The 16437-nt window shown below is 41.2% G+C and overlaps 1 protein-coding gene across 3 annotated transcripts in view; it reads left to right on the forward strand.

Moving 5' to 3' along the window:
• The first annotated feature begins 493 nt into the window (after positions 1–493).
• MTR (5-methyltetrahydrofolate-homocysteine methyltransferase) overlaps positions 494–16437 on the forward strand; it is a 59076-nt gene continuing 43132 nt past the window's right edge. The window contains exons 1-7 of one of the 3 annotated variants that reach the window (XM_083496799.1): positions 494–680; positions 3685–3896; positions 8598–8687; positions 11057–11126; positions 12747–12839; positions 13272–13378; positions 14667–14726. In XM_083496799.1, the coding sequence (XP_083352925.1) occupies positions 626–680; positions 3685–3896; positions 8598–8687; positions 11057–11126; positions 12747–12839; positions 13272–13378; positions 14667–14726 (687 nt within the window). In that variant the 5' untranslated portion in view covers positions 494–625. Of the gene's footprint in view, positions 681–1907; positions 2023–3684; positions 3897–8597; positions 8688–11056; positions 11127–12746; positions 12840–13271; positions 13379–14666; positions 14727–16437 lie in introns of those variants that run through there. The other 2 variants (XM_083496803.1, XM_083496800.1) reach the window with 2 other exon arrangements.

The following is a 16437-nucleotide window of genomic DNA, read 5'->3' on the forward strand; positions in this document are numbered from 1 at the left end:
GCTATATGGAACAGACTTCTGAATGTATTAAGTTTGAGAACCAAGGTACCACTGTATATAGAAATGAGCAAACCAGTGATATTTTAGGGAGCAGGCTAGCAGGCAGGGCCCATTACTTACACCATAGGAGCCTACACAACACAAAACACTGTTGCTGTATGTAGGTTTTATTTTATTTGTTTTTTTCTCTTATATTTTGGAAATGTACATCCAGGGATTTTTTCCTTTAATTTTTTTGGTGGGCCCCATGAGAGCGGGGCCCTAAGCTATAGCTTGTTTAGCTTATACATAAATCCTGCACTGATTCATTTATTAAATCTGTGTACTGTACGTGGTTTCGGGGAAGGGAGAGAAGAATAAAACCAATAGCCATTGGGGAAAGAGGGCGCCTTTAATAGACAGAGAAACCAAACACAGAGACGCCGTCCACCCGCTCAGCTCCGCCTCTCCTCACAGCTGAGGCGGCGAAAACAGGAGCTCACCAGCGAGCGAAGAAGGGAAGCCCTGTACAATACCCGGATGACGCGCAGGCGCCTTCTCCGCCCTGCCCTGCCTACGGCCTCCCCAGCCAGCGAATTGGGGCTCTTCTCCCATTTGCGGTGTCGGAAGGCGAGTGCGGAGCGGGATGTCGCCCGCCATCCACGAGCCGCCTCATCAGCCCGGCGGCCAGCAGTCGGACGGTGCGTGTTTGTTTGCCGGGAGCCGCCAGGTCACGCGGTGCGCAGCTTGGGTCCTGGCCTCGCGTTCTTCCCGCTGGGTCTGGGGGGTTGGAGCGCGCGCGCGCGCGCGCGCGTGTCCCGCTGCAGCTGGTGCAGCAAAGTTTTATTTCCCACTTAAGGGAAGAGAGTAGTCGCTGAGGCAGGCTTTAACGGTGTGTCGGGAGAGAGGATATTTTTTGCTGAGAACGTAATGGATGATAGTTCATGCGGTTTCTGGGTGCAGAACAAGAAGTTAGGGGGGTAACTCTTTCCAGCTAACTTTGCCTCATAGCAGACCTGTTGAAATTAAGGAGCGCGACAAAGTTCGGTCCCTTCATTTCAGTAGGTGTCGGAGGGTAAAGTTAGTTGCCTTCCACTCCTAATTTTTCCCCCTAGTTAGACTTATTAGTGTGTGTGGTTTTTTTAAATAACTTTCTTCTCTTTAGTAGCTGTCGTGGTGGACAGAACATGATGCAATGAAGTATGTGGATTGAATAACCTTTGGCTGTGTTGAGCTGGACAATGGATAGTAGGCAATAAATGGATCTTCTGTATTCATTAGTACTCTGTGAGACATTATTAAGAGGCACAGTAACTTGCCTTCTAAATATGTCTGTGTGTTTGGCAGCAGGAAAAAATACATCAACACACTTGGGAACCACATGTACTGTAGTCGCGACTTGCTTTTATTTTCTTTAAATGAAATGTGGTAGATTGACATGACTTGGGTTTCGAAAGAGAACTTTATCTTGCAGATAGGTAGCCGTGTTGGTCTGCCATAGTCAAGTGTGCATGCACACGAAAGCTTATACCAAGAACTAACTTAGTTGGTCTTTAAGGTGCTACTGGAAGGAATTTTTTTATTTTATCTTGCAGTATTTTAAAGGACCTTTGGGAGGCACGGAAGAAATATAAAAAAGCAGGACCAGCAGACTTAACATCTTTTAGGACATAGCTATGTAAATGTTTTGGTCCATGCTTCATATATACCACTAAATCTATATACGCCTTAAAGAGTAAAACAGAGCAGGCTTGCAAGTGTTCATAGAACTTGCCCCTTAGGTGTAATCATAGAGATACACATTTGGGAATTAAAATGAATCCCAAGGTTTCTTAATAGTCCACAGTGTTACTGAAGGTTGTCCAAAAATCTGTAGTGTGCATGTTTATTTAGAAGTAACCCTCAGTAAGTTCAAGAAAGTGAGTAGGGTTTTTGCATTTAATGTTTTATTCCTTGTATACGTAAAAGTTCATTCTCTTTAAAATTTGCCGCTTGAAGGGGCCCAAATGACTCAAAACCCTGAATGTTTTAAGACTCACCAAGGTTAGTTCAGTGAAAATCACATTTCCCCCCGTGTTTTGCATTGTTTTGAATGTGTGCAATGCTGGTGATAGGTTCTGTGCCATATTTTACCTCTGTCTTATGGTGATGCTTTCTTAATGGGAGCTGAAGAAATCCCTGTATAGTTGTGCTGTCCTTCTCTTAAATTAACATGGGACACAATGTGCCAAGCATCTTTTCTAGGTGCAGGGTAAAACTGTATTCCAGTTTGGATACAGTGTGGTTTTCTAAGCTTCTGTTTTATCTCACTGTTTTATCTCACTGAAATTACCTGTGGGACTTGGTGGGACTTCAGAGTGAACATTGTTGGGATAGAGCTATCAGTGATTGCTCTTGTGTGGTGACCTAACCTCTTAATGCCATTTGCTCAATAGGAAGCTGATTTATTTTTTAGAAGGACTGGTGTAGCTTAAAAATCATGTGGGTAGGCATGGCCTGTGTGCTGTGTGTTGTTGTTGTTGTTTAGTTGTTTAGTCGTGTCCGTAACAGCTCACAATTGTTGGTAATCTCTCCTGAATGTCTTGACAGTGTGACAGAGCATGTGCAAAAATGCCTACCTACTACTGTAATAAGAAACTTATGCTTTCTTTCCACTCCATGGGTGATAAAGAGGATTATACTCAAAGTAGACCCATTGAAAGAAATTGAAAATGACTTCAAAAAGTCCACTCTGAGTATGACTAACATTGGATATATCACAGCATGGTAGAGCTGCACTGTTAGTCTTCAACCAAACAAGCCCTAAAATCTACAGGCTTGCAAGAGCACAGGGAGAAGCATTGCTGCTGAGTTAGGAGCTGGTTCTACATCTAGCTCTATAGTATACAGTCATACAGTGTTACAGACACTTCAGGTTATGTGTTTTTGGGTTGTGGACCATGGGAAACCCGGAAGTACCGGAATGGGCCAAATTGTGCCTGCGCAGACGCTGCGCTTCAGGATGCGAACACTGTGGGTTGCGGACGTGCCTCCGTTACGGATTACTTCCGCAACCCAAGGTTCTACTGTACAATTCTTTAAAGGAGAGGGTATGATATTTGCAATAGAGGATACTGCTGATTGCTTTGAACAGGGTGGATTTGATTTAAATCAAATTGATTTAAATCACTAGTCAAGAAGACTTGATTTAATCAGTTATTTACAGAAAGACTCATTCTTGCAGGTACAACCTTAATATTTACAACCAGATGAAGGATTCATTTTTGGAATAATTAATTTTTGGAGTAGTTTTTACAGTTATATCAAAAATTACTGATTTGGTTATACTATTAGAAATACATAGATAGATAATTATGAAATTATTGTGAAGTTTAATAAGTTAATTGTTTATATTTGGATACTTTTTCTGCTGTACTTTATTCGAAGAAGGAAAACAATCATTTCCTTAATAACAATTTAAACAATTTATTGAACTAAAACAATAACGTTATATCATATGTATCCATGTTTGTTAACTGATGTGGTTAAACAATTGTTTTTTTAAAAAAACTTACTCAGTTTTAGCACACATGAAAAACTTAAATCCTGATTTTAAAAATCCGATTTAAATAAAAAAAAAAAGATTATTATTATTTTAAAATCATTGATTTTTATCCATCCTGGCTTTGAATATGCATTTCTCACTTGACCCTGTTCCTAACACAGCTACGAAGAAAAGCCTGAAAGATGAAATTGAAATGGTTTTGCGGGAACGCATTATGGTTTTGGATGGAGGCATGGGGACCATGATCCAGCAACATAACTTAACAGAAGAGCAATTTCAAGGTGAAGAATTTAAGGATCATATGAAACCGCTAAAGGGAAACAATGATCTTTTAAGCATAACTCAGCCCGACATAATCTACAAAATTCACAAGGTCAGTATAGTTTGTTTTATGAGGATTTCACTGGGAGAATACTGATTATTTGCAAAGGCATATGCAGATAACTTAGATGACAATAATTATCATGGTTCCTTTTGCTGAAAAACTTGTGTGAATTATAATGTATGTAGAGGTAATTGCTGAGTATGTTGCATACTTTCTCTTTCTTTAGTAAAAACTTGATAATTGTAACAGCCAATAAGACCCCACTGCATTGGACTGAAAAACTTTTATCAGTTTGAATGGACTGTGATTTCACTGAATATTCTTTACAGAATTGTTTTGTTGTTTTTTATTTACTGAATAAATTTATATCCTGCCCTTCCTCCTGAAGGAGCCCTGGGTGGCAAAGAACAAGTGAGAAAACAATTTAAAACATTTACAGTACAGAGGTAGACTAGGAATGCGTGTTGGAAGAGTAAGGTCTTCACACTAGGCACCAAAACAACAACAGAGATGGCACCTGTCTAATATTCCAGGGGAGAGCATTCCAAAGTGTAGGTGCCACATCACTAAAAGCCTAATTCCTATATTGTGTGTAACAGACCTCCTATGAAGATGGTATCTGCAGGAGGAGGCCCTCACCTGCAGAACATAGTAGTGTAATTGGTTGGAGTGAGATGATTTTTCAAATATCATGGTCTCAAGCTGTATTTATGCACCAAAACCATCACCTTGAGCTAAGTCCAGTAGCTAATTGGCAGCCGGTGCAATTTTTTCAGCAGCAGGGCAGCATATTTGCAATACCCTGCCCTGGCAAGCAGTTGAGCTAGTGCATTTTGCAGCAACTGGAGTTTCTCAAGAGCAGCCCCATGTAGAATGCATTGCAGTAGTTCAGCCTGGAAGTTTCCAGTGGAAAGAATGATAGGGTAGTGCAACTTCTGCAGGTGCTACCCATCTTAGCAGTACCCTTCTGTCTTTTTTTTTTTTTTTTAATGAGATGTGGTTTGGCATATAACTCTTTTACCATGCATCTCTACCTTGAATCACTTGCAGTATTGCCTGGTCTCTTGGTATCATTCTATCATTGTATCTATTTTATTTTTCATTGATTTTTTAAAATTCTCTTAATCTTTTCACCTTCAAAAGAAATTCTTAAAGTATTTGATGCTTTAATAAAACAAAACAAAACATTTTATTGCACACTGTGGACTTCCCACAGTTGCCTGGTTGGATCCTGGACTTCATGTGCCATTGGCCTGATCCAGCAGGATCTTCTTATGTCTATTATTATTATTATTATTATTATTATTATTATTATTATTATTATATACTCAGCCCATCTGACTGGGTTCCCTCAGCCACTCTAGACAGCTCCCAATGGTATATTAAAAACACCATAAAGCATCAAACATTAAAAACTTCCCTAAACAGGGCTGCCTTCAGATGTCTTTTAAAAGTAAGATAGTTGTTTATTTCTTTGACATCTGCTGGGAGGGCGTTCCACAGGGTGGGCGCCACTACCAAGAAGACCCACTGCCTGGTTCCCTGTAATGTTTTTAGATTATTAAAATGAAACATATGCTGTCTTCCATTTTAGCACAGTTTTTTATCCCCCCTGCTCTATAATTAGCAATAAAATACTTTCAACTCCTAAAAAAGCTACTTACGTAATGGTTCAATAGCAGTAAATACAAAAATATTTGAGTGTACATTTTAAAAGGTGATAGAGTAAGTGCTTTGGAAATGGCGTGCTTGAGTGAATTGAATTTCCCCCACCTACACACTTATGTCAGCCCATTTGTGTGGGTGGAATATTGAGAGGTTTACATGCAGACAAAGTGCAGTACCTGCTTCTCCACTCAGTTTCAATTTCACATGCAGTTTACCATGGAAGAGCCTTGATTGGATACTGCTAGGAGCCTCCAGTTTAGAAGCATCGCTAGGTAGAGGGGGGAAGCTAAGCAGACATGAGAAGAGAAAAGAGGATTTGGCTCATTATAAGAAAAAACAGGTGATGGAAAGATCTGCAGCACAGTGGCAGGTTGAAAGGCAGGGAAAATGTGTGTTGGGGGTGAATTGGGAAAGCTGAAAAGGTTGAAAACTAGGGATTTGAGCTGCTTAATAGCTAAGAACATAGGGAAACAATGTATGGCACCTCTGAGAATAGAGTTAATTTATTTTTCCTGTTAAGTTTAGTACTACTACTACTACTACTACTACTACTAATGTTATTATTTATACACCACCCATCTGATGGGTTTCCCTAGCCACTTTGGGCGGCTCCCAGCAGCATAGTAAAAACATGATAAAATATCAAATATTAAAAACTTCCCTAAACAGGGCGGCCTTCAGATGTTTTCTGAAAATCAGATAGTTGTTTATTTCATTGACATCTGAAGGAAGGGTGTTCCACAGGGAGGGTGCCACTACCAAGAAGGCCCTGTCCCTGGTTCCCTGTAACCTCACTTCTTGCAGTGAGGGAACCTCCAGAAGACCTTTGGAGGAGGACCTCAGTGATGGAGGCTGAGCGATGGGGGTGGAGACACTCCTTCAGGTATACTGAGCCAAGGCCGTTTAGGGCTTTTAAGCTCAGCACCAACACTTTGAATTGCGCTTGGAAATGTACTGGGAGCCAATGAAGATCCTTTAGGACCAGAGTTCTATGATCCTGACAGCCACTCCTGGCTACCAGTCTAGCTGCTGCATTCTGGATTAGTTGTAGTTTCCAGGTCACCTTCAAAGGTAGCCCCATGTAGAGCGCATTGCAGTAGTCCAAGCAGGAGATAACCAGAGCATGTACCACTCTGGCAAGACAGTGCACAGGCAGGTGGGGTCTCAGCCTGTGTACCAGATGGATCTGGTAGAAGATGCGCTAGACACAGAATTGACCTGTGCCTCCATGGACAGCTGTGAGTCCAAAATGACTCCCAGGCTGCACACCTAGTCCTCCTGGGGCATAGTTACCCCATTCTGGACCAGAGAGACCCCCACACCTGCCCCGGCCCCTGTTCCACAAAAACAGTACTTGTCAGGATTCAACCTCAGTCTGTTAACCGCCATCCATCCTCCAGCTGCACTCCAATCACTTGCGATAAGGACATGGGGGAATATGTGTTGGATAAATGTGTTATATGTTACAGTGCAACTTGGTGTTTGTGTTTAAAAAAAAAACAATAAGGGGGGGAGAAGGAAACTTAAGCTCTGCAACATCAAATTCCCATCGTCCCCATCCCTTCTGACACCATCACTTACTGAAAAAATGGAAAAATATCTCCATGCCCTACCTCTCATTTGCTGCTTCTACTATTGTTGACAAATGCTGAAACTGAATGGGGTCTGCTGCTACTATTCAGTCCAGCAGAGGAGAAACCAATGCAAATGCGGGGGGAATATCCAAAAGAGAGACCTCGAAGCTATGACAGAGAAGCTTCCTGTCTTGTGTGTGTTGGTGCAGGTGATGATGGCACCCTGCCAAAGTTAGGCTTCCCAGGTAACCGCTTGTGTAGCCTTGATGTAGTGCTGCCCCTGCACAATAGTGTTCTCTGCACCCTCTCACTGCATGTGAAATGTGTGCTGAAGCCTCTGAGAGTGGTCTCACCTGGACAATCCAGCCACCTCAGGGGTGGGAAAGGGGTAGACAAGCAGCAAATTCAAGGCCCACTTGCAAATCTATATATGTTACTGGCTCCCAGTTGACAGGCAAGGTTTCATCTGCTGTAGGGTAAGCATCTGTTCAAATATTGAAGTGCATGGGATGCATTTGCAAAAAATAAAAGAAAAAAAGTTATTACCAGAGAAGGGAGGTCAATCTGTCTCCCAACCCTCTTTGTGTCATTTCCTGTCATAAATAATCATGCAAGTTAAACCTTAGTTTTTGAAAAGTGTGTTTGCGTCTAGAGAAACCTTGTCACTTATCAATAAGTTTCCTTGAAAATCTGAGCTGGGAATTTCTCTTCTAGCATTTTGATTAAAATATAATTGGCTTTAATTACCCTTGTCCTCATTTATTTTTATTTTTCACTGAGGAAAATCTCAAGGGTTTAAACCGTACCACATCATTATATTGATATTCTAAACAGTCACATCAGTACTTCCAAGTCTAGAAAGAAGTATGCACATTTCTTTAAGGAACTGAAGTGTCTTCATTTTGGGGAACAGCGTGAGTACCCAAGAGGAATTACTGCTATTGCCACTTTCAGTTATAATTATAATTTAATTACATAATATATGGTAGATTTTCATCTCCTGCTGTTCAAATAATGAAAAGGCACTAGCTGACTTTGCAGATGGTAGGACTTTTTAAGCTTTCCCTCTAATCTCTTAAGATTAATTGCAGAATTAAAAGTGATGAGAGAAAGCCCTGTTTTACACCTGGTTACTTACTGAGAGTGGTAGGCAAACCTGTTCCCCTCACAGAACTACAGTTCCTAGAGTTCTGTGTGGAAAAGGGATTGGTTGTTAAACCACTCGAGGAATTTTAGCTCTGTGAAGAGAATAGGGGTCTCTGAACAACCCTCAGCACCCTTAACAAACTATAGTTCCCAGGATTCTTCGGAGGAAGTCAGGACTGTTTAAAGCGGTATGGCACTACTTTAAATACAGAGAGCAGATGGGCTTCTACTGTGAAGGACTGTAGAAGTGCTTAAATTCCTTGTTTGACATTTGTAAAGAGGCTTAACTTGCATTTGAAAAGCAACTTGTTCTCTCCCCCCCCCCCAAAGAAACCCCCTAATCATTCTCTTTTTCTTGCAGGAATACTTGATGTCTGGTGCTGATATCATTGAGACAAACACTTTCAGCAGCACCAGAATAGCACAAGCTGACTATGGCCTTGAACATCTGGTAAGAATTTTGAATTTCTTGTTAATCAAGGTTGGGTTTTCTAGCTTGTTCACATTTACTCTTCTCCTTCACGTGGCTGTCTCGCCACCCCCTGTTGAAATTTAGATGGGGCATATGCCTGCCCCTTTTGCTTATTTTATTCTGCACTGTGCCATGTACAATCATGGCACTATATTAAAAATGGCAACATTTGTCTGAGACGTTATAGGTAACGTTTTTATTTGCTTCTTTCTGATGAAAGATTATCCCAGTCCCAGCCTAGCAAATGAAGATTGAATGAGTAGGAGAGAGAACGTGCAAGGATTAGCAGCCACAGTACTCCATTGTATGTTTGCAACTCAAGGTCAGCAGCTGCAGTCCCGTGTTTCTGCTGAGAGAAGAAAAGTTTGCAGGCAGTAGTGTTAAGGGGGCATGCCTGATCCCCTGGAAGCAGTTTTACTAGGCAGCCAAGCCAGTGCCTAATTATAAGGCTGGATGATCTCTTGTAATGCATTCTTGCGTTAGCATACATTCTGGATCAAAATCAAACATGCCCATGCACTGTTTGGCTACTCATCAAAGGATCCTTAAAGGATCAGTGAAACAAGAGTGCCTCGCTTCGGTTCTTTTTATTCTGTTAAAGGGGATAAAGGAGTTCCCTCATCATTGGTGCAATGTGGCATGAGGGGCTTATTTAGACTTATCAATGTGGGTTTGAGGGACATTAATTTCTCAAACGAGTACTTTTTGAATAATTGTTCTCTAATGGAGAACACTTGCTTCATAGCAAGACCGTGACACTTTTAGTATCCTGTGGCTCGGTTTCAACTGGGCTCTAAATACACACTTTAAAATAAATTAATAAATGTGGATAGTCATGACTGATTTATGCTGTCTTGTGACATTTGAAATCCTTTCCCTAGTTCTTGAGGTAAGTAAATTTGTAACACTGATTACATTCAGGCATAAAGCTAAACTGTGGCATAGCTTTATGTGAATGGACAAGGACATCTGAGCTCCCCACTGCCTTCCAATATTAGTAGGAGATTGAAAACAAAAGTGAGAATTTCCAGCTAACTTTGTTTACCTATGATGTCTGTGTTGTTGTTTTTAAATAAACAACCTTAAACCTTAACTATGGTTTAGGGAAACTATCCAACTCAAAACTGTGGTTGCTGATTCTGGTTTGTTTCCCTAAACATAAGATTAACTGCAGTTCTAGGTTCAGATGCAACAATAAACCATGGTTAATTGGAAGCTTTTACTTCAGTTTTCAATCTACTCCACGTGGCAATATCAGAAGAAAAGAAAATGATAGCCCACAGCCTAAGGTTTCTGTACGTAACACTAAACAATCATTTGTTGGAAGCCTACTACAAAAAAATTCTGAGGCAACTTACAGTACAAAAAGTACCATACTTTACACTTTACTGGGCACTTAAATAACCACAGGCTTAATTCTAAAAGCAACAGATGGAAACATTCACCTCTTCCCAACCACATGCACATGATTGTGATCATCAAAAAATGAGCCAGCTAAAGCACCCACAGAAATGTTAATCATTAGATGCATGGGAGAAGAGGAAAGTCTTTGGTACCAAAAATGTGTTGATGTAGGCAACTAGGCAAATGTCCTTGGGGAGAGCATTCCCCAAATGTGAGGGCGCACCACTGAAAAAAACCTCTCCCTCGTTGCTACCCTTAAAGCTTGTGTCAAAAGGGCAATCAGAAGAGGGCCTCTGATGATCTTGGAGGGGCCTGTGTTGACCCACAGGCTGAAGTTCTCTGCTGTCTTAGAAAGACAAGACTAACAAGGTCAGAATGAAAACTGGAAGAAATATCTGCTAGTGCACGAAAAAGGAAGATGAGCGTACATTCTTCCTAATGACCAAGGGGAGGATGCTTGACTCCAGGCTGGATGTATGTTGATCCTGACTGGAGGATCACATACTAACTGGGCACTCTCAGTAACCCATTGGTACAGCATTGCCTTGGTTGAATTTGGTGGGGAGGGGTGAGATTAGGCTTTTGTGTCTTCTAGAGTTCTTCCTCTTTCACATTTCAGTAGAGGGTGTTGACGAGAGCTGCAAAAAAAATCCTTTCATAGTGTTAGCCCTTGCCAGCTAACATTTCTAGCAAGGTGGAGACTTTTGAGCCAAGTTGATAGTTTAGGGATCCAAAATGGAGGCCAGCTCTTTGGAAACATGCTGTGGTGGGTGTTGATGTTTTTTATACCATGACTTGTGAATTGGCTATAAAATGCATTGCAAATGAACACTCTAAAATGCAGTTCAAAATAGAGTTAGTTAAACTTTGAATATAATGTCTTTTTCTGGATGCTTGTTTGTTTTGATGTCTCCTCCACTTTCTCCTACCCCTGTGCTGCCCAGGCTTATCGGTTAAACAAAATATCAGCACAGGTAGCCCGAAAAGCAGCCGATGAGGTCACTGCTGAGACAGGTAAATAACATTCCAATATTTCTAACCTACTGGCTTCCAATTAGTTCACACATTAGCCTAGGATCACTGTTTCTCATTAGGCTGGAGGATGTAATTGCTGGAGGTGTCCTTCAGTGAAACATAATAATGCATAATAAAATAGGCACTATTCATTAGGGGCTCTTGTGGGTTCCAAATTCTGCTTAGATTCCAGATGTTAGTGTCAGTCAGTGCTATTCCCAAAACATTGCAGCTTGCAAACTTGGTTTCTTATTTATACAAAATTACCTAAAGTGCAAGTAAACTGGCGTTAGTTTCTTGCCGATTCCAGCAATAGGCAACTCAAGTGTTGACTGGAAAACATGGTTTTCTTAAATTCCAGCAAAAACCTAATATCTAGTTTCAAGAAGGAGATGTAGACTCTTAATAGCTTTAAAGAGAAGGTGTTTTTTTTCTCAAAATCAAGACTAGAAGAGACCAGTAATAGTTAAAGAGAGATCTCTACAGTTTAGCTCACCTATGAGACTATTTAAAAAAAATCTCCAGAATCTACTGCACATTTTGATCTTGGAGTATCTAACCAGTCTTTCTAATTAGAATCTTGGTTCTTATTCTAGAAGCCTTCAGCCAAACACTGATTGCTAAGTTTGTCAATATGTGAAATTTGGGCTTTCTGCCCTTGTTGCCCCTTGAGGCTTGTTGTGACAATAGAAGCCACAAAAATGATTAAAATCAACAATAGGCTAAAAACAGATTGAAACACATGTCAACATTCTACATATCTGGATAGGCTTATCTAAATAATAATGCTTTTAGCAGGTGCTGAAAAGCGTAGAGTGAAGAGGCTTACCTTGTATCATCTGCCTATCTACTTGCCCTTCCTGCCAATACCCCACAAGTCCCTTTGTCCCTATGTATAGTTTTGTCCAGCCCTATATTCTTTTTGGCTCCTCCTTTTCCCCCAACTCTGCCTGTTCACCACCTGTTGTTTCCTCAGTTCTGTGCATTTCCGATCACTTTCTGCTGTTTCCCACTTCCTTTAGCTACCCTGTCTCTTGACAGCCTGTCTATCTACTTTTTCCTTCTCTCCACCCATAACAAATAGCATCACAAAGTTTAGTCAGAACCGCTTCTCTGATTAGCCTAATTCAAGCTATATTCTCCACTAACTTTTCCTTTAGGCTCTTTTGTTTCTCTGAGACTTCTTCCCAGTTGTCATCCATATGCTGGATGCTGTTTTGATTCCTGCCAAAATGATTACTTCCCTTCCCCACATTGGAGCTGGACTGCAAACAGTTGTATTCCTCGAGCAGCTGAACTATGCCAAAATACAACACCTGCTCATCTAAACTGTATTATCACTACAATGCTAAATAGTTTTTGTATTATTATTTTTTAAATGTATTTCCTATATTGGTACTTTGGAACTCTCCCCTACTGGATCCTTTGAAGTTCCTTGCTGCCGGATTGTGCCACTCACCATCGGCATGGCAGGCAGGTTTTGCCCCTCTCATAATTGTTCCCAAGTGCAGTGCCGTACTTTTTTCAATTGGTCTGGATAGCACATGATGAAACACTGCTGTGTCTCTACCCCATCATCCAAAGCCTGTTTCTCAAATATTATGTCTCTTCTTTGTAAAGGAAGGAAAAGATATGTTGCTGGTGCAATGGGTCCCACAAACAAGACCCTTTCTGTCTCCCCTTCAGTGGAAAAGCCAGATTACAGAAATGTCAGTAAGTATTTAGATTGTTATTCCAAAGACTGAGGGCAAATATTATTTATTTTGCTTTTTCTGTTTCTATCAGTTTTAACACCAACACCACTTTTATAATATAGGCTGACCCATTAACATGTTTTTTGGTGAGTCCAGAGACTTCCAATTTTGATGCTAGTTCATGTTTTTGTTGTGGTTCATAAAGCTATTTCTAATTCCATATTAGTGGTGTCCACAATATCTTTGAGGAAGCTAATTAGAATTATTTGAGAGCCTAATAACTAATCTCATTCCGCTGTACATTGCACCAAATGATAAGGAATTTCAGTGCAAAGTTACCTTCTTGCATGTCCACCAGTTGCGGAGGATATGAGAACCACATTTGTTGTCGGAATAGGTGTTTCATTGTCACTTCTAGCATAAAAGGGAATCTGTTATTATTGTGTTGCAGCTTTTGATGAGCTCGTGGAAGCATACACCGAACAAGCCAAAGGACTTCTTGATGGTGGAGCAGATATCATGTTAGTTGAAACCATATTTGATACAGCCAATGCCAAGGTGAGAATTCAAAGCAAACTCTTGAAAGTGCCATTTTTTAAAAAACAAACAAACCCCACCCCACCCCATGTGAACTATAATGTAATTGATCACAAAGTTAGATGACACAAGTCAAAAGCAGATAAAACTCATTTTATTTAAAATGATAATATTGATTCTCTTTGTACAAGTGCATTAAACAAGGAACGATTGGGGGGGGGGGCCGCTGGAACTGTTCTGCTGGAGTCCTTAATAGCTTGTAGTATTCTGGATGGGATGGTTAAAATTTCCTGGAAAGGGATGCCATGTATGACATGAAGCTAAGAATCTCTTCTTCCTTGCACTGGATGGGGAAGCTTCAGGAAAGAGGAAAGGAGAAAAACGAGCCCTTTCCCCCACTTTATGGAGACCTTTCTCTTGATAATTAAACAACAGTGCTCCAAATCCGAGCCCTTTAGCATTACATAGCACAGAGGGGCAGTGTTTTGGGTGGATGTAGAATGAGAGAAGTGTCCTTTCCTTCCCCTTGGTAAAGCCTGAACAGGACTACATGACTCCTCCAGGCTTGCTGAAGCCCTGAGTTAGAGGCTGGAGATAAGAAGAATGCTGCTGGATCAGTCTAAAGGCCTCTGTAGTCCAGCATTTGGTTCTCTCAGTGGCCAACCTGATGCTTTTAGGGAACTCACAACAAGGACAGCAGTGTGGTAGCATTTTCTTCAATGGGATCCCCAGCAACCAGCATTCTTCCTCTGATTCTAGAGGCAGTGTATACACACACACGCATGGCTGTTTTATGTGTGTGCTTTGTGCAAGAATGGACGTATATGTTCGTGTGTTTGTATGAATATATATGTGTGTGGATGTGTTTGAATATATATGTGTGTGGATGTGGATGAGAAAGAGTGGGGTGTTCCCACCAACCTTTTGAATGGGCCTCACCCACCACTGACATGAACTGACTGGAAGGTTAGAGGCAGTGTGGACCTCAGGCTGAAAAAGGTTTCCCGCACCTGCCATAGATTCATGCAGTCTGGCCTGGATTTCTTCTCACTGTGAAATTCCTGTTGGGCAACTTTTCCTGCAGTCACAGAGCCACATGAGAGACTATATTGTGGCTCCTTTGTTGTTGGTCTTGTTTTTATTTTGGGGGTCATTGGTCTCCTCTAAAGAAAAAGCTGTTGGTGCTGGTCTAATCCTTCCCTCCCTACAACAAAACAAAACCTAAAAATGTGTAAGATGTTTGAAAACTCCAAAGTGGAAGGAAGGCATATCACCCACCCTTAATTTTTGTGATGTTTTCATTGCACAGGCAGCTCTCTTTGCGCTCCAGAAGTTGCTTGAGGAAGAGTATGACCCCAGACCATTGTTTGTAAGTATAATAACTGAAAGAGTAACCGCATCTCTGTAATTCATTAGTTAATGCTTAACCATCTAAGAAATGAACACTTCGTTTTACAAACTATACGGTCTTGTATGTTACCTTGCACTTCGAGATTCCTTTCATTAAAGTTCCCGACCTATGTTCTAGAGCATCGGTATCCTCTTATGATAATTATAAATAAATATGCGTTGGCATTTAGAAACCGCTTAATATTTAAAACGTCTCTTCAGTGGTATACAAAATAAGCAACAACAATGTAATTAAAATAAAAAATGCAACGTGGAGCCAGTAAAACAGTATTATAAAAACAAAAATAGGAATTCAGAGACTGTGAACAAATAAAAGCAGGGTCCTATCTTGCCGGCTGGAGAAAGCTGAGGCCAAAAAGGAGGTCATTGAAAGATGTCTGAAGCAACTAATGGTTGCTTCTTCATATATTGCAGAGAAAAGGGCCTTCCACAGTACAGCAGCAATAGCCGAAAAGCTGTAGTTTCAGAAGCTATACTACCTTTCCCCATTTGGCTGTTCTTTGAGTTTAAAATATGTTAGTCAAAATATACTGCCAGGAACCCCTCTGGTTCTGCTGTGTATGTGTATATATGTAAATGTGCAAACTTCTAGTGTGCAATTCTGCACTCCCTGTTCACAGAGTGACTCTCACTGGACTCTGTCTTTCCGTGCCATCTGCTGTCACGTTTGCTCTTCCAAGTGTGCTAAGATTCTCCTGGGCATACTTCAATAGCAGCTGAAGGCCTCCTGTGTCTTTAACCAACAGCATTTTTTTGCCAGCTCTTCCATATGGCCCCCATGCACAACTGTCTGCTCCTGCTGGGAGAAGCCTGCGTGCCTGGGACAAGAGCGGACAGTAAAATGTGCTGTTGAATGGACCCTGCAGATTGCAGCATGCTGAGAAGGGCACACATGGGAGCAGCTGGCAGGGGGGAAGAAGTTTGTCATAGAGTCCTGTGGGAAGCCTTCTGCCCACTGTGACAGGAAGGTGGGAAACAACCATTGTGCTTCTCTTGTCACATGAACGCCTTATCACTTTGGACAGCTATCCCTTGAGATCCAAGCTGAGATAGACCATTGGGTTAACTTCCACTACTTATGTGGTTCAGCTACCACTACTTATGTGGTTTAAATAATATATATCTAACATACTGGTTCACTCTAATGTCTCTCAGTATCTCAGATACCAAAAGCTGTACTGCGGTTCTTATTCATTAGAAGCACGCATGAGAGCTTCCATTAGATCAGGGTGTTAGGAAATGCATCAGCCTGGTTCAGTAAAAGATACCTTATACCTCGGGTTATAAGTGGTACCTTGGGTTAAGTAATAATAATATAATAATAATAATTTATTATTTGTACCCCGCCCATCTGGCTGGGTTTCCCCAGCCACTCTGGGCGGCTTCCAACAAAGATGAAAAATACACTAAAATGTCACATATTAAAAACTTCCCTGAACAGGGCTGCCTTAATTTGTTCCGGAGGTCCGTTCTTAACCTGAAACTGTTCTTAACCTGAAGCATCACTTTAGCTAATGGGGCCTCCCTCTGCCGTTGCACCACCACCGCACAATTTCTGTTCTCATCCTGAAGCAAAGTTCTTAACCCGAGGTACTATTTCTGGGTTAGTGGAGTCTGTAACCTGAAGCGTATGTAACCTGAAGCATATGTAACCCGAGGTACCATTGTAT

Source organism: Podarcis liolepis, assembly GCF_965112155.1.
Source record: "Podarcis liolepis genome assembly, chromosome: 3".
In the NCBI taxonomy this organism is placed as follows: domain Eukaryota; kingdom Metazoa; phylum Chordata; class Lepidosauria; order Squamata; family Lacertidae; genus Podarcis; species Podarcis liolepis.